We start from the raw sequence: 23,988 nt of genomic DNA, 5'->3' as shown, positions 1-23,988 counted from the left end.
TCAACCCTCATTCTCCAGTTCAATTTCATCTAGCACAATCAATCGAGCGATATTTGATTTCTCCATTCTGATTGGCTGACCGACACTACTCTGTAACAGAAGTTAGGTTGGGTATTCCACAAGGTTCTGTTCAAAAGTCTGAAAATTCGCAAAATGAATCTTCATATGACAAAGCATGGACGTTAGTTATTTCCTGATGATGCCAACTTGGTTAGCGAAACGCGTTAAATGATAAATGACTGTCATACTGAAACACGAAAAACCGTTACGACAATAATGATGAAACGATAACGAATGAACGCACGGAAAACAGTCGAATACGCACGAAAAACGATCGTAAACGCACGAAAAACGATCGAAAACGCATGGAAAATAACGTATTCTGAAATGTCATTGTCGAATACTTCGCTCCCCCATTGCCCTCACGTTGAGTCCACAACGCTCAACCTCTCTTCAGCTACTGCACTCAATTTGCTATCGCATCAAGTAATTTTTTTCAATCACTAGGAAAGAAATCACGTTCATCAACAATTGAATAAAACCAAAGAGCTGAACCAAGTTCGTAGTATCAGGACAACCAGAACATTTCGTCCGCTGCAGATTACCATTATGGCGACGGTGTTCGATGTGTCGCTCCTGAACTCAGAATTAAATAAGCTAAAAAAGAGTGATTCAGTTGACATAATCTTAACTTGGAAGACCCCAGTAATAGTGACTAATTCCCAGTTGATTGACTATAAAAAAAGTATAGGTGATTGTGTGAAGGCCAGTGAAACTGACAAGTCTCAGGATTCCTATTTAGACCTAACCTGTACAAAGTGTGCCAAGCTCTCAACAAACCTTGACTACCTAACAAGTGAACTCAACTATGTAAGCAAGCTATCTTTCCATCTAGAAAAGAGATGTAATGAACAGGAAGATCTTATCTTATTGTTAAAACAAGCAAGTATTAACAATTCATCATCGATACTTGTCCCTCACTCAAACAGCAACTCAGTCAACGAACAAACGTCGTCTGGAAAAAATACTATCGTCAATGTTAAGAATGGAAAAAGTCCTCGTGAAAACAAAAACCATGCCTCATACAGCCAAATGGCAAAAACATCGGAAAAAGTAGTTCCCGCAAAAAGCAACTCGAACACAGGTGGTTCCTCTGATGGGAATTCCCCCGACAAAAAACATAAACAAAGATTTCAACCTATTTTTGGCAGTAACGAGGTGAAGAATTTTAAAACGATTCCGAGACAAGGTCATTTACATGTCTCGAAAATAGCATCTGAAATGACAGTTGAAGATGTGAAGAGTCTATTAGCTGAGACTGTTCCCACTGTACCGTTCACCTGTGTGGAATGGAATAGAAATGACCTATCTTCTACGTACAAAGTGTCATTTCCTCTGGAGCGCCTTGACGAAGTTTTGGATCCCGCAATTTGGCCTACAGGATCGGTAATAAGACGTTTCCAATTTAAAAGAAAACGAGAAAATTTTCAGAAAGCACCTTCAACAGAGGCTGTCCGATGAATCCTACCAATACTGTAAACGATGTTGATTTATGTGACGTTTTAAATAGCCAACTTGAGGTGAGTGTATTCCATATAAACGCACAGTGTTTGTCGAATAAAATAGAAATGTTTGATTTGATGCTGTCAGAATTGCCCTTCGACATTGTTTGCGTGTCTGAACACTGGCAGACTGAAAATAATCTGTCCATCATCAACTTAGATAGCTACCTCCTGGCAGCTTATTATTGCAGGACTCGTTTAAGTAGAGGTGGCACTGCAATTTATACAAAATCGGGACTAAGATATCTGACCTTAGACTTGTCTGCATTCAACGCAGAACAAAATGCCGAATTTTGTGCAATAGTTCTGATTGATATTAAACTAGTCGTTTCAACAGTTTACAGATCACCAAAAGGCAATGTAGAGGATTTTTTGGAGAGTTTTGAAGGTGCCATTGGTGTGGCGGCAGAGTCTGGTTTGGATGTAGTTATAACGGGTGATATAAATATCGATCTGAATCATTTATCACCCTCTGGTAAAAAATTAAAAGATTTATTGACATCCTTTGGTTTCGCAGCTACTATTAATGATTACACCAGAGTAACAGCAACATCGACTTCCTGCATTGACAACATTTTTACCAACTTGAACAACCATGTTTTCACGGCTGGTGTCTGGGAACCATGTATTTTAGATCACAGAGCACAAGTAATTGCTATAAATAGAAAAAAAAAACCTTTTTCCAAATAAACCTTCAGTTAAAAGGTTTTTTTCAAAAAATGGCATATGTAGGCTAAGAAATTCCCTCTTAAATATGGACTGGTCTATTTTTGAAGCCAATCGAGATGTTAACTACTTATCTCATTTTATAACAAACACCTTTAGACAGCTGATCGTTGATATTTTTCCTCTGAAAAAATGCCGTGAAAAAGTCAGGAAATCTCCAGTAAATTGGTTTGATGATTCTTTGAGGGAAAAAAGAGACAAACTCTCCACTCTCAAAGCTATTTCAGAGGTCAGCAAAAAACCTGTCGACATTGCTGTCTTCAGGAGTTTCAAGAAAGATTATAATAAACAATTAAAAAACAGCAAATGATTAGCTTATGACAATATAATTTCGTCAGCTAAGAATAAGTGTAAAGCGTCATGGAAAATTGTAAATTTCGAAAGAAATAAAAATAAAAATGCAAGCAACCTCCAAGATGACTCCTTGTCTGCTGAGACTTTCAATGAATTTTTTGTTGAAATTGCCGCTAACATAATAAAGTCAATTCCTGCAACGGCGGACACGGAACTCTTAAACTATCGTAATTTCCCTACCCCAAACAGTTCATTCTTTCTATCTCCGGTCACAGAACATGAAGTCCTAACTACCATAAATAGTCTAAACAACTCAGGTTGCTTGGATTCTTACGAACTGAACAGCTTCGTCATCAAGGAAGTAGCTGATATAATTGTAAAGCATATCACCTCCCTCATAAATCTGATTTTTTTGTCCGGTATCTACCCGGATGCTTTCAAAATATCAAAAGTCTTACCTCTTCATAAAAAAGGGAACCTTTCGGATACGAATAATTATCGACCAATAACTATCATCTCTATCTTCAGTAAAATAATCGAGACTCTCCTGAAACAGCGTCTATACAACTATTTTGAACAAAACAGGTTTTTACCCACTCACAATTCGGATTCAGAAGAGTGAGATCAACATCGCAAGCTGTTCTCAAGGTGGTGAGTGATGTGGTCGAGGGCCTTGAGGAGGGCAAGATAATCGCCATCACACTCTGCGACCTATCTAAGGCGTTTGATTGCATCTCTCACTCTATTCTTCTGGATAAGCTGCAGTTCTATGGAATAAGAGGTGTAGCTTTATCGCTCATTGCCTCATATTTAACAAATTGTTTACAAGCTGTCACATATAACAGCTGTACATCTAATTATAAACCTATCAAACATGGAGTGCCCCAGGGCTCAGTCCTCGGCCCTCTATTGTTCATCATTTACATCAATGATCTACCTAATTTTTTACATCCCTATAAGTCAGTTTTATTTGCTGACGATACTACGCTCATCTTTTCAGGTGACACCTTGCCGGATTTGCAACAGTCTGTAAAAATTTCACTCTCAAGTGCTGAAACGTGGTTTTCATTAAATAAACTAAAACTGAATAATGAAAAAACAAAGAATCTCACCTTTTGTTTGTCTAGTACTATGTCGAGTGATAACAGTGTGAAATTGTTAGGCATAAACATAGATAGTAAATTATCTTGGCAAAATCATACGGATGACCTACGAGGTAAATTGGCCAGCTCAATTTTTTTGCTTCGTCAACTGAAGCCAATTACAAGTTTTCCAACACTCAAAAATGTATATTTTTCATTATTTCACTCTGTCATTACTTATGGGATTGTACTCTGGGGGAACGCCTCTAGTGCTGTAGATATTTTCCGACTTCAAGAAAAAGCAATCAGGATACTTGCCAATGTGAGTTTTCGTGATCACTGCCAGCCCCTTTTTGCCCAATTACGCATATTGCCTTTGCCTTCATTATTCATTTTCTCGGTTCTGCTCGAGATCCACAAAAATCGAATGTGTCTGCGCAAACAATCCGATATTCACAATCATTATACCAGAGCTGCAGGCAATATTCGTACTGATCGTTTTCACTTAACCAAATCACAGAAAAACTCTCTAAATTATAATCTTTACAACCTGTTACCGCAGGAATACAAAATCCTATCAAACAATAAATTCAAGAAGCGCTTAAAAGAATTTTTACTAACTAATTGTTTTTATTCTGTCAGTGATTTCATGGAGCATTTTCGACATCACTAGTGTATTTCTATGGAATGCACTCGCCACTGCGACACTTTACAATAGCTAGTAGTAGTGTACTATATTTTAAAATTTTATTTTATCTTATTTTGTTTCTCTATGTGTTGTACTCTTTTTAGATATTATTTGGACTTACTACAAACATTATGTAATGTAAGGTAGTCAATAAACTTTCATTCATTCATTCATTCATTCATTCATTCATTCATTCTCGACACTTTTGGATCTCCTCTTTCTCCTGATGATGCTAACTTGGTTAACAAAGATACGAGACTTCCGACATGTTGGAACGCTAGACTTCTGTTGAATCGACATGTTTTTTTCTTGAATGATGTATTTTGAAACGCCCTGTATACACATTAATATCATATTTCAAATCGACATGTTTTCTTCCTCAAATGATATATTTTGACGCATCCTGTACACTTCGACGTCATATTTGTTTTTCAATGATGTATTTTGAGATACCTTGTACACATTGAGGGATCGCACGTTGAAAACTTACAGCCTCGTGGAACTGTTATGTTTTTTCTCAAATGATGTATTTTAACGCACCCTGTACACTTCAACGCCATGTTTGTTTTCAATGATGTATTTAGAAATACCTTGTAACATTGAGGGATCACACTTTGAAACGATACAGCCTCATTAATCTGTAATGTTTTTTCTTAAATCTGATTCATTATTATTAACATATCACTTTCGCGCTTCCAATTTTCATCCAGTCGTTCACGATCAATTCTAAAACCGGCAACGCTACATAACTCCATAAACAATGATTTATTGTACAACTGGCAACGCCGAACCTGCCATGCTGGCATGTATTGACATTTGACAGATGCAGTCTTATGAGTCTAGTGTTTACAGTGTCCTTCTTCAACCAATAGATAGTTCAGCTAGTGACTCATAGGTGGCGCCAGTGTGGTGTACTCGAGACGATGCGTCTGGGTCACGTGACAATTTGGAGCGCTCTGATTGGTCGCAGGATCCAAAATTGCCAGAATGAACCTCCATAAGAAAATACATGGGGTTTTGATTTGGAACTGTCCTAGCTCCTTTACTTAAAAAAAAAGAATTTCGTAAAAATCTCATGTGTCTAATCCACTTGATCATCATTGAAATCATCAAAATGGTATATTAACATTCGAGTGGAAAATGAGGGTGATTGTATTGGATTATTGTAATCAAATATGCTTTTTGTTTTTCCATGTATGGAATGCGGCAATATATAGATCACAATGTGTAAATATCCAGCTCATGATTAGTATATCACTGTGATGATGATTGGTGAATATAATGAAAAATTAATTTTGATTTCTGTTGAATATAAGTATCATTAATACTTGTTTTAAATGAGCGGAAAAACAGTACCAATATATGGTCACGCTAGAGGAAAAAAAACAGAAAAACAAATTATACTGCTCTGTTGAATACAGAAAAATATGAAATTGTAAGTAACATACTTACATGTGACTATGAAATCGCCAATGTGATTTTGAATCATGAGAATAATGTTTTTTTTCATTATTCAAGAGCCAGCTTTGTCAATACGACATATAACTTCGAATCTTTTACACATAATAACTACCATTGGAAATGACAAATATCCACCTAAGTCTGACCACTGACTCGTAGGTTTTTTTCCGTCACAGAGAAAGGTTTTGTTTCTTATTAAATATTGATGAAGCATTTGACAAAATTTACTCACATTCAATTGTATTTATGAGATAAGCAGCTAAAGTAGACGTTCCAAGTTTGTGTTTCCACTATTTGAAAAGTTATCGGAAGATTCTAAATCTGAAGGAAACAAAAATTAAAGAAATGTTGAAATCATTGAAAATACTGAAAATAATTGAAATGAACATTCCATTATTTTTTGTTTTTCATGAACTTCAAATTTCTGAATGAGTCTTCAGACAATTGAGGTGCAAATATATTCACGACGAAATATTGTCAAACATTTTTCAACAGACATGGATGAACTGCAATGGTATAGATGATTATCATAGGTGAAACAGTAGTGGCTTCCTATTTTTCACAAAAAAACACGAACATTAAGTACAGTTATCCAGACCACTGATTCATTCCATTCCAGTCATATCAAGTAGATTATGTTAAGATATTGCAGATCATCCCTGTATGTAATAATAAACGTGAAGTTATAATAACCCGGTCACTCGTGGAAGTAAGAATCCTCCTGAATGACGCATCATTCTGAGTTGTGTATATCCATACCACAGTGATGTATGACTTCAATACCACTCAGTATCACTTACGAATTTTAGAAATACCAGGCGTCCTCTCGTCGTGGAAAACCTTGTTACGGTAATGCAATGCCCTGTCGTTATGAACCGGCTTTCTGTAGTTATCCAAAGTACCCTTTATGGATAATAAATTAACCAACGCATCCGACCCGTAATCAATGGAGGAGATGAATCTTAACTAAACAACCCTGTCCTACATGTCACATCGGTTTAGGCGCGAAAGTTTCTTAGTTCTTCAACCGTTGATCCGGTTGATAAACTCAGATCTGGTGGTGCAGCCAGCCTGTTCTACAGCAGAATATGTTGTGAATATGCCTTGCTTCAAATGTTTGAGTGCCTGCCTGAGAGAAAACAAACTCCTCTTGAGCAGGTCAAATGATTCACCTCAATCATGGAAAGGCTCCGCATTGCTTGATCTGATGTATGGACAGTGATGAATGACTTACAGACGCCTCCATGTGGGAAGGTTGCTGCGATCATTGAGGTGAAAATCTTTCACATTGAATATTGGACAACCTCAATATCGACCATTCAATTGAAATATCGCCAGTATACCTACCATTCTGCAGCTGAATATTCGGCCCAGACTGGTGAGTACAGTAAGTATACCCTGTAGCCATGAGAAGTATATCCAAGAAATGTGTCACAAAGTACCCCCATTCCAAATTACACATCTGTGTTTCTTACCTACCTGATGGAGATAGTTGCAGACTGACCATTGATCAGCTCTCCACTGAATAACAAAAATATATAACAAAGAATGAGAATAGTAGAATTAGAATATATTCACCAACAGTGAATGTTCATCTGACAGAAAGTATCTCCTACTACCATTCTCTGTTCATCAGATCAGAATCAGTTCACAATCCCCCCCATGCTATTGTTTATCTACTTTCATAACACATTCGACCATAATTACCACTTCCATACTTACAAGAAGAAATTTGTTATCATAAAGTTTCGCCCTGGTCCTCAATTCAATCTTGAGGTGCCATTCATGCAAATATAATATATGTGTAGTCTGCGGAAGTTCTCCTATTCTACCTCTCCTTATGGTCTGCCATCTGAAATCATTTAGTAAATGTATCATTTTAAAATTCAGTACCATACAGTAAAAAATTATTTTGGATTATTGATATCAGGAATTGATAAATATTTCAACATTCTTGATAGTCAAAATTTTCATAATGAATATTTCTGATTCCATCGAGAAACTAAATGAATTACAAATTCGAAACAGAGATCTTCTGGTGAGTTTCAAAATTCTGAGTTTGTTCACCTATGTACTGGTTGATAAAACCCTAAGAATTGTAGAAACTAAATTAGAAAATGATATTATTGTTTCTGTGTAACATTTTCATCGAGCATTTTGAGGAAACATACATCAAACCTCACCAGAATGGCCCAAAATTATGGTGAAGATATATTGATGATATATTCAATATCTATGACCATTCTTCAGATGATATTATCGTTATCTTCGATTATTTGAATTCAAGAGAACTCACAATGAAATTTATGTTAGAAAGGAAAGTTCAAATCAAATTTCCCCTCTCAGAGTTATGATCAAGAAATCGATGAATGAATTCTCTTGATATGAGTGTTTATCGAAAGAATACTCATACTAAGTAGTAGATATATCCACAAAAATCTAGTCATCACGCAAACTACAAAAAAGGTATACTTAGTTAGATGTTTGTATGATAAGGCTAAGGCAGTTTGTCAATCAGTCAATAATCTGAAAGAGAAAATAACTATTATCAAACCGATTTTGGAGCAAAACGCATATCCAGATCAATTTGTGAAAAGAGCTCTCAATCGAGTTTGTTAAAGAAATACCCCACATATACGGATTCAACAGTTCAACTCAATTATTTTCATCATTGCATTCAGATTCTTCCGTTTGACATCAGGCACGTCAGTACATACCATACATATTGTTGAAAGTGTTTGTCGCATGGTTCTCAAGTCCAGAGGATATAAAATGTTCTATTGAAGTGTTAAAGCAGTACTCCTATTTATTGTTCGTCCATATAATTTTTATTTTTCGTAAATTCTTATTCAGCATATAATTAGAAATCGGATAGCCGAAAGTTTGTTTCATGGACTCCAATGAACAAAATCATTACAACTATCTGAAAAGTGATCATGGAACAAGGGATTTCTCTCGATCAATCGTAGTAGATCAAAATGATGTAGGAATTTTTATCATGCTGTAGTGGAATAGTAATTTGTATTCATTCCTGTTTTCACAATTTTCTCAGTTTTCTGGGTTTCTCACGAAAAACTTGTGAATTTGTACTTTTTATAGAGAAATTCATATGACACAAACATCTGTGGCATACTTGTCGATTTTTTTTTGCATTTTGTTGAGTTCGACGTATCATTTCATCACTCGTAGTATTCGGATCCATAGTGAAAATATTGCTTCCTGAAGTTGTCGTAGTTTCAAGTTCTCAGGTTCTATATCTCACCAGGTCATATATTGAATTGAAAATTTCATTGTTTGTTTCCTTCGACTAACATATGGAATGTTCACCTGTTTATTCAACTCATTTGATGCAAGGCTGATAAGAACTGCAATAATGGAATAAGATAACTTGATCACCATCAATATTTGTTTTCACGATTCGAATTTTTGTAAATGAAAAACCAAGTTCTCTGGTTTTTCTGTTTTTCTCTGTTTTGACATGGGTATTTTGATAGTAAAACTGATTTGTCTATAATGACTCATTTCCCGATTGTGGAAAATTCAATATGACTGACTTATAATGACCAATTTCTCGACTGTGAAAAAATCAGCATAGCTCAACATATAATACAAAACTTGTATGTCTCATGTGAGTGCTTCATTTTGATACTTAATATATTCCTACTGTGTTTTTCAAGTACACGTACATGTAATCGCTTGCTTTCGTGAGTACATATATTTATTTTATTGTATTTATGTGCTGTTTTGTCGCATATTGTGAATTCTTTATTTGATGAACATACTATTATTATTATCATACCAGATAAGACTAAATCGAATTTATTTGCATCGCGATAGAACTTACCGTGTTTGTAACTGAAACAGTCTTGATTTTTGACCAAACTTACGGAGAAGTTTTGCTGCTCCAGCTACAGCTTCTTGATGGGAAGGACTCATTTTCAATGTTTCCCAGAAGTAGTGAAGTGCTTTGTGGTAGCTTCCTGCAAATTTCAAAATTTTTCAATATCAGAGTAGTTTCTCGAAAATTACTGTTGAAAGAAGCATTACCTCTCAAATACTAGCGGTATTTGTCATTTGTTCTTAGTTAAGCTCGTTATTGAGTCATATTGTTATACATTTAGAAAATATCATTGAAATTCGGGAGCAATAAAAAAGTATTTTCTTAGTTGACGTAAATTACTGAATAACAGGTGCAAAGTTACCATCTAAGCCACAAGTTCTTGCACTATTTTTTTACATTCGCGAAGTTCAATTGACTGTTAGTGAAAGCGCTAATCTTATCATTCGAAAGTGCATTGTATTTTGGAAAAAAGCTAGAATCCTTGCTAGACCTATGTTAAAAAATTTTTGGATCTTCACCATGCTTAAAGGAAGTTGCAAAATAATTGAAAAGAAATTCAAGATGTGAGAAGCAATTTCCAAACATTTTATAAATTTTATTCGACATAGCACACACACGACATAGCTGATGCTTTTGAATGGATAAAAATAGAATATCAGTTGTTTTTACAGAAACAAAGAGAATCAGGACATCCAGGGTGTTTGGCGGGTGTAGACAAGAAATTATTCGAGAAAGAAGAAAGGGCAAGACAGACAGAATCAATAGAAGGGGAAAAATACATGAGCAATTATATTTCGGGAGATTGTCGTCGTCTTTTACTCAAGATTTCATACAAACGTAGAAAGGTAACGTTCAACCTACAAGCTCTGATGAAAGCCTCGAGAAAATTTTCCCATCCACCTTTAGAATGGTGAGTGTTGGAATTATTATAAAAAGATGAAAGAGAGATCTTATTACGTCTGAATTAGTTGCAGTTTCAAGTAGAAGCCACTCAAGCATGAAGAATTCTGTTTATTTACTACAGGCTATAGTAGAATCAATAGACCTCAGCTGTAATGATTTTGTGATAAATATATCGTCCATACAACGCGCTTGCCCACAGATTAGAGAGGAAACTGTGAAATCAAAGTTCCAGAATCATTTGTCTGACATGATGGCATTCCACTGAGATGAAAAATTATCACCTGAATTGGACGTGAGAAGTTCTCATTCCATTCGGAGAAAAGAAACAATACCTAGTTGTCCCAAACTGGAGAGATCTTCCGGGCAAGATCAAGCTGAAGCTGTGTTAGACGCACTTTATGATTGGAACCTCGATGACAAAGTACAAATAATGTGCGTCTAATACAGAGTGATTTGGTAGGAGTCCGTATACTTTAGAAACAAAAAATAGACAGGGAATTAGTACTTTTCACTTGCCGCCATCACGTTTATGAACTGATTTTGAAATATGTGTTCGAAACAAAAATCTCTCATGTCAGAAAAAGGCCTGATATCAATGATTCTGCTGCTATTGACACATGTACTGATAATAGTCGCACAATATTCCTCTAATGAAGTAAAGAAATATTTGTCGACATTTTATAATGAAGAATTTCAAAATATCATCGTACGTGACGATTACCGGGAACTGATTGAATCATCTAGTATTTTCTTAGGAGGAGATTAAAAGAAAAAAAATTAAAACTCCTGGAGCGATGGATCAGTCGAAGTGGATGGCTAGAGCTATTTGTTCAATAAAAATGTGTTTGTTGGAATCCCAGTTCAAAACTAGCGCCAAAAATGAACGGGCACTTCAAGATGTTTTTTATTCATTGCGGTCACATATATGAAAACATGGCTTGTTTGTAGTCTGGCATTGAAGGCACCAAATCATGATATATACTTCTTGAAGAGGCTTCAGAAACATGAAACTGTTGATAAAGTGATTGCCAAAGCAGCCCTGAGCAAGTTCAGTCCTCATCTTCGGTACTTGTCAGTACTTTGTACTTTGATGCCGAAGTTGATGAACAAACTGAGGATAACATACTAGCGATTCTGGAAAAAGATACATTCCTTCGAAAGTTGAACTGTCTGATTATTTGTATGGTAAGTACTTAAGTAGGAACTCATAGCCTTCTACCATTGCTCACATTATTTTCTTTATACTGAATATAAAATGACCTCATTCATTGTTTCAGAAAAATTATTGAGTGATTTATTGTTTGTAGGGAGCACAAATTCATTTTCTCAATTGAAAATTTATGAGAACTTTCTCCAGAGAGCCGTTTCTACGTGGGAAAAAGACATTGCCTTCATGGAGGCTCATGAGGTCATGAGGGGATGTCCACAGGGAGGGGTATTATCACCCCTTCTCTGGAACATAGTTCTGGATACCCTAATTAATCACCTTAACAAAAATGGATTCTACACAATTGCATACGCAGATGACATAGTTATCTTGCAGACCGGCAAATTTGTAAACACACTGTGCGATAGAGCGCAGGATGGGCTCAAATTGATAGAAACATGGTGTAAGGAACACTCACTGTCGATCAATCCCAAGAAGACTGAGATGGTCCTTTTCACCAGGAAAAGAAGTTTAACGAGCTTAAAACCTCCCGGAATCTTCAAAAGCCAAGTAAACTTCTCTGAAGAGGTGAAATACCTTGGTATTATCCTCGACAAGAAGCTAACATGGAACTCTCATCTACAGAGTAGAGCAAAAAGAGCATACGTGGCTTATGAGCAATGTCGGAGGACAGTGGGACGCGCATGGGGTCTTTCACCCCGTGTAGTCGCCTGGATCTACACTGCAATAATAAGACCTATGTTAACGTATGGAGCCATTGCATGGGGACCTAAAGTTCTACAAGCAACGGCCATCCAAAAATTATACCAAATACAGCGACTGGCTTGTTTAAACATCACAGGAGCCATGAGAACAACACCAACCGCGGCAATGGAATTAATCACGGGTCTGACCCCTCTGGACCTGTACGTTAAGGAGGTTGCGTTAATGGCCATGGTACGATTGCACACGGCTGGTGTGAACCTAGAAGTAGGAATGGGTCGATTGAGGTTGGGCCTATGGCAGAAAGCGCTTACTGCGCAACCTCTGCTGCAGGCAACAAGTGATGCAATTGAACCCAGGTTTGTGTTTAATAAACCCTACAAAATACAAATCAAGCAGAACACAGAGTCAGATGTTACAAATGCAAGACGGATTTATACAGACGGCTCAAAAACCAAAGAAGGCTCAGGATGTGGAGTGTACTCCAGATCACTAAGCCTAAGGATTAAGTGGGGAATGGGAAGAAATACCAGCGTGGTCCAAACAGAACTGGCTGGTATCTCAATCGCCACAAAAGAAATAACCAAGAAAAGAATTTCTGGCAAAAACATTACAATCTGCACTGATAGCAGACAAGCACTATTAGCCTTGAACAGACACCGTGTTACTTCAGGGCTAGCACTAGAGTGCCACGAAGATTTAGCTAAAGCCTCGATAGATAATAACATTATCCTGAGGTGGGTTAAAGGGCACAACAGGAGTAAAGGTAATCGCATTGCCGACTCTTTAGCCAAGGAAGCGGCTGGACTAAGAATTTTAGGACCAAGTGGCACCCACGGCCTGATGACTTCGACAATTGCGGAACTAGTCAAAAGTTACACCCATGCTCAATCTCTAAAGAGATGGGATGAAATCAAAGGATGTAATCTTGCCAGGATCACCTTGGGCGACCCTGGGAAGCTGGCGCCGAAGAAATATCTGGCGATGACCAGGAAAAATCTACGCCTTACAATAGGATTTCTGACTGGCCACTGTCAGCTAAGGAAACACCTACATAATATGGGGCTAGTGGACACACCTCTATGCAGGATGTGTGAACAGGAAGATGAGACTGTCAGGCATGTCCTGTGCGAGTGCCCGGAGTTATCGTCAATAAGAGAGTGTGTGTTCGGCGAGTCTTGGCCTACACCTGCCGATATAAAGGAGATGTCTCCCAGTGACCTGTCCACCTTCCTGGAAAGGACAGGATGGACGACGACCTAGGAGGACAACTCCTCGGGAGGATGTACAATGGGTCACATGTGGCCTAAGTGCGTGGGCTTACACTCACCCTCCCTACTCTACAGATACAGATGGAGGCTAAAAAAGTTTTTCTTTTGAGATAGTTGCTAAAAGAGCTAGTTCGATAACATGCTATGCTGTGTACAAGAAAATAGAAATCCCCATTCAGATTGTCAGAAAGATACCCTCAAAAAATAACCTGCATGATATGTATATTCATTTTCTTTCTTTCTTTCTTTCTTTCTGCAATTATTTCGCTATAAAACGTGTATGAAACAGAACTTTTTGAATATACAAAGCCTTATCGGCAGGGAAAAATGTTGTCGTAGGTAGATGAAATTGTTTATCCAACTAGGTCTAGGTAGGGTGAAAACGAATAAAGTTTGTGCATTTCGATATTCCAAAAAAAAAAATCCACACATATAAGGGACACCCGGGTGTTCATCCTATGACGTAAATCACGTCTCATACAGAACAAGCGATACCAGATGATACCATCTGAGATGTTGGCGAAACATCGACCTTTGGAGAATGCACAACGTGAATGGTAATACAGATAATCCATAGGATATCAGCAATTTTTTAGTTCTGGAGTCCAAAATCAGTATCGTACCCAATGGGAAGGGTATTGAAATTTTCCCATTAACGGGCAGATATTGACTTCGTTTTCAGTAACCTTGATACGTTTACATATATACGATCACATATCTTTTTCTTATCCAGTACTGATATTCATGTTGAACCAACTAACCGATAAGAATACATACTGAAATCATTTCGATTTCGAAAATGTTTTCGGAAATATGTTAAATATTCTTGAATAATGATGAAAAATAACCAAATGGAAAATCATCATTTGGATCATTGGGATTTAGAATATTTTCATCGACTATATATAAGAAAATATATTTTACCTAATCTAGTTAACCACTTTCCCAAATTGGTACCAAAATATGGATCTGATGGGTTCACATCTATAGCATTTCTCAGTAGTTCATTGATTTTCTGATCATCTGGTCCCCGGAGTTTTGTAAGTTCCACATAAGCAGGGGTAAATTTAGGATCCAGTCTTATACATTTCATCAACATTTCTTCCGATTCAGAAGACTTATTATTTTTCCTGGAAAAAAGATGTATTTCAGTTGGAAATTTTCTTAACCAATGTCAGTTCAAAAAAAATAAGATCATATTCAATCATCACCTGTAAAGTTGTCCCAAATTGAAATGGGCATTAACGTGTTCTTCTGAGTAACGAATGGCAGCTAAAAAATGACCTTCGGCTTCCGAAGCGTCGCTCAATAGAATTCCTAAATTATTGTGAGCACTCGCATATGTTGGCCAAAGTCTAAAATATTGAAATAGTTCATATAAAATGAAATTCGTGACAAAGAAATCAATGTGCTATCTATTGACAGTTTCCAGATCATTTTTTAGATATTTCTAAAAATAATATGCGTTATCGATGAATGATAATTCAAAGTAAGTTGCATGAGTATTTGTATGAAAACACATGACATTGAATTTTCGAATGATAACTTCATATTGCAAAGTCGAAGAAGTATATGATGTGTCGAACCTATGATTTCCTGATGTGCTAATAGGCCAAATAAAAATTTGTTTTATTCATTTCGTAGCTCACATATCACAATTTGGTTTATTAAATGAAAATCACAGAACACACTTGAACAATAAAAACAAGTTTTCATTCAGTTAGATTGACTCGAATAGTTCATTGTTTTGTTGACTACTGATGATGTCAAACTCATCGTCAATAAATTACTTCTCATTTGTCGCAAATATATTGGAACCAAATAGAATATGTTGTACTGAATCATTTCTAGAAATGATGTGTTTGGATTTGGATACTTATCATTAACAGAGTGGCGGAAGAATTTTTCTGAATATCCACAATAGCCAGTTGCAACATTTCAATTCATTTTCGATTCGATATTCACTCTTCCTACAGAATTGAATTTTTCTAGAACACCAAAGCTCTGAATCATATTTGTTTTTTCATCCAGAAGTTGAAATAAAAAAATTAATAAAAAAAGTTTGAAAATATTCTGTTCGGTACGAGATTGTTCGATTATAGTTTCAAGAGATTCTTTCCTGATGCAGAACGTTGATGACTGATATAGGTAATGTTGCATACACTTACCCGATACAGAATAATCACGTATTACCCAAGAATCACAAACACTCTCAACAAGTTCCGAAAATATTTTTGCGTGTGATATGAAGATGTTTTTCCATAATTCGATTATGATGATCATCTCACCTCAAAATATCAAATGACTTATTCAGTATGGCTGGCTCGTTTCGAGGTCCTCAAGATCATCAGGTTCACTTTCATCAACCAAGTTTCCGGATAATTCGTTACAGATTATCTTTTCTCTATCTTTCAAGAAACTCATTTCGATATTCACTCACGTTTATATTATGATGCGAAAGGCCATTATCTGTTGGGTCATTTTTCGACAAATTAGACCAGTATTCAACAGGTTTGAGTCTTCAGTTCACTTTGGGTTACAGAAAAATGTACCAATCATTTCGACATCATGATATCTGAGTTTTTTTCAACACACTATTTGCCATATTGTCAATTTTTATCGATCTGAAGATGGAATATTTTTTCCTTTGGCAGGAAATATTGTAAGGGGAAGTTACTTGCTTGTTTCACGCTCTATTCATTCTGTTTCAAACTTCTTATATATTCAATTTGTTATGTATTTCTACAACTTTATATTCATTGGGTGTGTTCGGTCATTGAGTTTGGTCGGAACTGTCTTCGTCTTCGCTTGATGAATATCAATTGAATTCAACAATTTGAACTCTGTTTTAATAGTGGATCACTATTGATCTGATTCAGATATCTAAGAAATATTTTTTTTTCAATTATGTACTCTTAACTCCTTTGGTAACCAGAAAATCATCAAAATAATTCATAATGAATCTGTTCTAAATGCCAATATACATGTTTTGATGTGAAGGTTTTATCACCTCCCTTATTGTATGCTTCAATTTCGAGACTCAAATTGAATATTTGACAACATTGCCAAAGTGACAATCTAAACTACTTTGTTCATATACAACATCATCCATAATGTGATATTTAAATCATGAATAGTTCGTGAGATAATGATTATATAAAGTGTAAATGAAATTGGAAAAACTCAATGATCAAAATAAGTTTGAAACATTCATCTTTCCCAATTTACACAGTAGTGTTTGGTAGATACCTGCCGGAAAACAACTACTTTCCCGGGTAATACCACTCTGGACATTGGATTATATCCGACAGAAATGTATGCAAGATACATTACCGAAGTCAGATATGAAGATGTTTCTCGTTCATCCAGCAGCAGGACTAACCTGGAATCAGTCGAATAGATTACCTTCAGACCTGTTTCTAGGACTGCATGTATGAAACCTTCATCTTCATCGTTCAATACAGTCTTTGATTTCAGTTAAAATATTGATACATGCGATGTTTTTCTTGCTTGGAGTTTTATTCACAAGACAATCTGTCTTTAAGACGAAGGTTTCATACATGTAGTCGAGCCGCGTTGAAATTCCGAACCAGGCACATTGCTGCTTGTGTCTGATCTTTTCTGCACTGATGAGAGCACGAAACCAGTATATAGCTGATCTACTCGGCCGATTTTAGCATAGTCCTGGTACTGGCTTTTAGCAAAACCTACTACGTAGGTACTTTCAGATATCATCAGAAAAGCATTTTAAACAGTTTTCGAAATATTTCAATTCATTCCTCGTTCTTCTAGTAGTTGCACTTGAGTAGTTTCACCTAGCACAAGTTTCGATTCTCAACATCTGCAAGCAGAAGGAAATTCGAATAACAGAAGTATTTTGATTATGGGAAGGAAGCCTTTTGACTTTCACTTTTCCACCTCCATACGAAAACTTTCTAAAGAAGGAAAAAAGCAATCGATTTCAAAATGAACCCTTTGTAATATCGTGTAGATCATGCATAACAGTTACTTCCATGTATAAACATTTACATCGAATTACACGAAACAAAAAACTTTCCAAACAGCTACTTTCATAACAACATTGAATTATACAAAAAACACTTTCTTCTTACCATTTTGTAGTTGAAATATTTGTTATGCAATCGAATTAGATTTCATTCATAGGAGCCCTACACAAAATAATATAGGAATCTTAACAGATGATCACACTTTCACTTTCCAAATCATATTTTTATTCATTTTTGTACCAGTCATGAAGACGTGACAGTTTTTTCTGAAAACTAATCTCTTTCAAAAATTCACCGTTTGACATTCAATTTAATATTTTTGTATTACCATTCAAAACTACTACTTAATTTATCTAGATCATGAAATTTTTCGTCATTATACTATTTCATTCAAACACGATACTGAAAATCTGGCAACCGTCAACAAAGCACTCTAACTTCTCCGTCCTAGACCTATTCAAAGTAAATAACTGCAAAAGTTGAATGCTACTCACTTCAGAGCTGTGTAGTAATGACTTTTCGCTAATTCGGGAAGGGATGAATCCCTCAGAAAATTGGCGTAGTTGTAATGCATCTTGGCGTTGTGCGGCAGCATCATTAACCCTGCCCTGGAATAAAAAGGGAAATTGAATCGGCTATTTATTGTAGGAGAAGAATGTGGGATTACTACAAATGAGAGCTGAAGTTCGGATTGTGAAGTAGATAAAAGGAATTAGTATTCAGGATGCATAGGCGCGATATACACAGTGGTACACTATTTCAGTATTCCTGAACTCCATTCGTTTCATCGTTATTCAATATAATGTTGATGAAAATTCCATTTCATGAGAGGTGAGGAATGATTAATGTGTGAAGCGAGAACATTGAAAAACTCGTAAATTATTAGTTGGAAAAAAATTGATTGAAATTCCTTAATGGGTCATTATAGTCTAACAGCCATCCCGACCACATTCAAAAAAGTCTTGTATAAAAATATATTGTCTTTTACTTCATATAAAATACTACTATACTTCCAAATGGAAAGAAATGTTTATCAAATTCTAATATAAACTCTTCAGTAAAAATATATTTTTTTCAGATATAAACTTGAAGATGATCTGAAACAAAAAGGCAACGACCTTATTGCACATGTATGTATTATACCTCCAGACACTCATATTGTAAAATAATATTTGCATTTTCATTGCATTTCACAAATTTGTAGTGAAATGATAGACAAAGATTACAGGTGATTGGTAGCACAAACAGGGGTTATGCGACTTGCTTTGCAATCCCTGACGAACACTTGGTTACACATCTAAAATGGTAGGTATGTCTCAAGAGCCTATTATATGTTCACATGACATGGCTTCTTATGTTTCAGAAAACAGATGATAGGATGATTTTCTGACTCGATAAGGATGTTCATGATCGCTCCATTTATTTTTAATTGATGAAGCCTCACTTAACAATACTTCACACAGATTGTCGCCAAAGACTAAAATTGGTTGCCATACAAAAAAAGAAGTGGAGGCCCGCTGGATGAAGTCGTATAGACCAATAATCAAGTAACGATATACTGCCTGGATATTTCGAGATGAACCAAATCCGACACAAACTGTTTGTTCGCGAAATAGTTCTGAGAAAATGATTCCTTATTCATTCTGTTACATTTCACAAATCGTTACAATTCCTCCAGAGCAAATAATTTCGTATTTGAGGGTAATACGTATCACTCCTGAGAAAAATATCATTGAATGATGAATGAGGCATATCGAAAGTTTTTCATATTTTTGTGTAGGAAAGGATACTAACTTAGTGAGCGGAACAAATTCCGAAATACAGTATTTTTGATCAAGTATGACAAAAATGTATTCAATAAAAAAAGCACTGTCTTCTAGATGGCTCATAAAATTTTGTTCGCAAATAAATTCAAGTGTTATACATCATAACGTATGACAACAAACTTTTTTGTATTATGAAATTATTGATTTCGTACATCATCACGTATGACAGCAAAATTTTTTGTACCGTGAAATTCAGGATTTCGTGTACAGTTTGAATAAAAATCAACCAAAATAACATGAAACTGGAACAATGATAATAACATTTGGATATTCTTTAAAAAATTAATCAATCTAGTTATTTTCAGTCACATACAAACGAAATTAAAGTATTTACTTACATGCATTTCCAAACATTTTTAAATAAAATGTCTAAATTTTCACTTCTGTTGGAAAATTTGCTAATTCGTTGGTGGCGGAGTGAGAATACTCGAATAGAGATGCCATTCAGTAAAAAATACAGTTCATATTTAGCACGTTGGTCAGCGAAACGCGAGTCGACAGACCGTAATTTTTGTTCTGTTGGGAAAGTATTTTCAATAGATTTATTTCACACCAGAGGTTCCATTACGAACTATCAAATCAATTTTATGCCTGTTTTCCATCTACGATATCTGCGATAGGAGAAGATGAGAGGTAATTAATGGACTTCAGAATGCTTGACAAATATTGAGAGAAACTTGAGAGTGTTCACAATCTCCGCTTCCATCACTATTAGATTATTATTGCAAAGTTCTGTTTTTCACAAGCAACATCCTATATATTCGAAATAAATTGATTTCCTTCGAAATAGTCGATTCTATTTTTTGGGTCGTAGGTTAATTGCAATGATATCATTCACTGACAAATCTCTAGATAGCAGAGATCTACATGAATGAGGTCTAAGTAAAATTGCAGTTCCAACAGAAATTTATCAATTGCGATGTCTTTCGTACTGAAGTGACTAGTTTGAACAGTTCGACGACAAAATGATATCAGCCTTGATTTCCATTTCCTTCCTTCCATGGTCAATGAAAAAGTTTTTGTAAGTTTTAATTTCTTGATAATTGAATATCGATTATAATCGGAATGTATGTTCGCTGTTTCAATTCAGGACAAGTACAAATCGGAATTTCCTCTAAGAGAGGTTTCATAAAATAGAAAAAGTAAAAAACAAAGTATAAAAAAATTTTTGCTTCCCGCTAAAAGATGAATATTACTTGAAATTGAAAATACATTGTAAATAGACTGAATTTATGCAAAGCTCGAAGTGAAAAATTGTTTAAACATCTTCTACTGCAGCGTAGAATAAAAAATCTTTGTTGAGTTTTACAATTCTTTTCAATAACCAGATACATTTTTGTTAAAAACAACTTATGAAACACTACATTTTGTGGATACTCATGAGTGAACTATTCTGATTATTCCTACCTATATGAAAAGGTGGAATGAAAATCGGAATTCATTATCATCAAAGATATCCGCTTGAAAAATTATCTAATTCAATTCTATGTAGTAAGAGATATTGGCATTGAATTAACTTATCTTGTGGCATAAATTTTTTCGTAACTCTTGAGTGACTAGCTATAAACAAAAACAACTTTATATTTTCGAAAATAATTTTTATGAGGGAAAAATCGCGTGAAAATATATAAAGTGTTCCTTTTAAAACAAAAATTTCTGTGAATCCACACATTTATTGAATAGTCTGTATATTAATGGTTATTTATGAAACATACTTTTCATCATTCTCTGTATGGTGACTTCCCGAGCAAGTATTCACCACGGAATGGTGACATAGGAAAATTCACTCAGGTTTTTTGGGTCCATCAATGAGAAAGGAAATGATTGACGAAAACGATTGCTTGAAATTATAATTTCTGGTATTATCAGAAGGTAGTTCTTTCGAAATCCGAAGGTAGGACATAAACGAGTGTTCATCAGAAACTGAAATATTTTTTTTCAACGAAATGTTGCTATTTATAACGCTCTCTGATTACTTTATCTAACTTTTGTCTCCTTTGTCGGGAGAAAGATGAATATTCGTCAATTGAAATGAATGCCTTGCACCTCTGACTTTTACATTTGTCACTAATTAAACCCTTCTGAAAAAGTTCCACAAGTGGAATATCCGTAAGAAGAGGAATTGAACAAACACTAGAAGTAAATTCATGCATCGTGAAACATGTAATGTTTTGAATTCGTTATGCACTTCAATTCTCTGAAAGTGATAGTTTCCTTTGTCACCAAAACGAATTAATTTCCATCTAACAACTTTTTCGCTAATGAACGAACGTGTTTCAAAGTCGCGTTTTCTTTTGAATTTCTTTTTGATCACTGTTTTTCGCAAAGAATTTCAGAGGCTGAAAAGCTACTGTATATTTTTTAATGATCCATTATGAGCTCAATGCCTATTATGAAAAAATCATTACGCTTTAAATGCTCCTCCGTTGTTAGGAACGACTCTGTGAGTGGAAAAATCCTAAATTACATCAGTCAAAATTCAGTTTTGTTAACCATCGCATACATGACACCATGGAAAATTACACCAGATGTAAACAAGCTGACCTGAATTTTGCCATGAAAACAAGATATTTATTTTTCTTACAGTAATTATATCCAATGGATAAGCCAGGCTTCAACATCTGGTCAAAACATCGCTGTCTAGTGTTGGAGCTCAAGTTCCTCTAGTTATTTCACAGTGAAAGCTGCAGTCGATATCAAACCGTTGCTTTGCAAATGCGCTTTGGGAATCTTTGTTCACATTATTCGATATTCGAGGACAATCGTATTTCTGACAATCGTATTTGAAAAAATTCTCTATTGTGAGATTTTTCATAAACAATTTTATAAAAACACAACACGTGTGTCGCCATACAAAGGGTTCTTCGGGCGTGTCTTCACTAAATATATTCTACATATTCGATGCTATATATACCTGATTCTACAATTTGAATTACCTGAGTTTCTTCTGGCCATTTAATATGTCCCTGTATTTGTAATGAATGGAACTACCTGGACTTATGTACCAGTTACCATATTTGAAAATATATTAGGTAATGGAGAGTTATTCATTTCCATTTGGTCATTCAGTAAATTACTCAAATTCTTCAATCTATTGATCTGACAAGTTGTTTGAAAGACAAATGATTAGCAAAACTTGAATATGACTTCTGAAAATTCATAACGACATAATGTGACAATCTTTGAATTTATAGTGAATCTACCAAACCAAAATCTGAATTATGATATGAATTCAATGAGGTCTTAGAAAACAAATTTTATTGTTGAACAGTTCAGAATGGAATAATAATACTTATCCAATCAGTCAGGTAAATATTCCAATTTAATTTCATTAGTGCGGCTTCCATTATCTAAAATGATTTGAAATCCCAAAAAGAACTAATAGGAATAAAATATTAAAGACAATAGCGGAAAATAACAATAATATTGGTCAAAAAAACACTGGAATAAAATCCCAGTCAAATGAAATACGAGTAAAAAATAGAACAATTGAACAAAAAATAAATAATTGTCTTCGGGTGATGATCCGAAAACTATTGTGGATACTAACAATATAAACGTCATGAAGTAACTTGGCTTGGAATCCCACCATTTTTTATTTTTCATTCAATTGTTCTACTTTTTACTTTAATTTATATAATATCATACGTAGATGATACCGCCATTATCTTTACACATGATGAGTGGCCAAAGTTGTATCGCAATGCTGAATATGAATTCATCATCATACAAAAATGGCTAAACATGAACTTACTGACATTAAATATTGATGAAACTGAATTTGTTACTTTTTCACTTACAGAACCGGAGCAACCCAGACTTGTTTATTTATTCTTGCATAATAAATGCTGCTTAGAAAGGAATGATAACTGTAAGTGTCCAAAAATAGTGAAAGTCTCAAAAATCAAATATCTAGGAGTAATACTGGACCAGCACATGAGGTGGAATGATCACATCAACCATCTTGTCAGCAGAGTAAGGAAACTTATTCACAAATTCTACACTCTCAGTAGAGAAGTTCTAATTGTAGTTTACGATTCATTAATAGAATCAGTATTGCGATACTGCATGGGGGGGGCGTATTTACTAGCGTTATAAACAAAACTCAGATTATTCAAAATACCATTCTCAAAATCATATACAAAAAAGATAGACGATTCTCCACATCAGAATTGTATCAACTAACGAACCTTTTGAATATTCGCAATTTATATATCCTACAAACCTTAATCTGGACATTTGAACAAAAACCTCAACAATATGCTCACCAATCTAGAGCCACATGATATACCACTGATCTCACACTGAAAGTTCCTAGATTCAGCAAAACTCACACTCAAAGAAATATCCTTTTTTCTGGCCCAAAAATATACAACAGCCTCCCAAACGAACTGAAAGAATGTAAAAATCTTCATAAATTTAAAGCAGACTCAAAAGCATATATTCTTCAACATAGC

At 35.2% G+C, this 23,988-nt stretch overlaps 1 protein-coding gene across 1 annotated transcript in view; it reads right to left on the bottom strand.

Annotated features, from left to right (window-relative positions):
* The window catches only part of LOC111513625 (protein O-mannosyl-transferase TMTC1), a gene marked incomplete at its 5' end in the record, with an annotated part of 256,726 nt that overhangs the window by 43,996 nt on the left and 188,742 nt on the right, over positions 1 to 23,988 (bottom strand). The window contains 5 exons of the mRNA XM_074178141.1: positions 7,536 to 7,665; positions 9,658 to 9,793; positions 14,623 to 14,828; positions 14,910 to 15,053; positions 18,200 to 18,313. Of these exons, the coding sequence (XP_074034242.1) occupies positions 7,536 to 7,665; positions 9,658 to 9,793; positions 14,623 to 14,828; positions 14,910 to 15,053; positions 18,200 to 18,313 (730 nt within the window). The remainder of the gene's footprint in view (positions 1 to 7,535; positions 7,666 to 9,657; positions 9,794 to 14,622; positions 14,829 to 14,909; positions 15,054 to 18,199; positions 18,314 to 23,988) is intronic.

This window comes from Leptinotarsa decemlineata, unplaced genomic scaffold (assembly GCF_025532065.1).
Source record: "Leptinotarsa decemlineata unplaced genomic scaffold, Ldec_3_MD MMD2_tig00003557_RagTag_RagTag, whole genome shotgun sequence".
In the NCBI taxonomy this organism is placed as follows: domain Eukaryota; kingdom Metazoa; phylum Arthropoda; class Insecta; order Coleoptera; family Chrysomelidae; genus Leptinotarsa; species Leptinotarsa decemlineata.
Note: the sequence above shows the minus strand (reverse complement) of the source record. Positions and strands in the feature narration are given on the sequence as shown.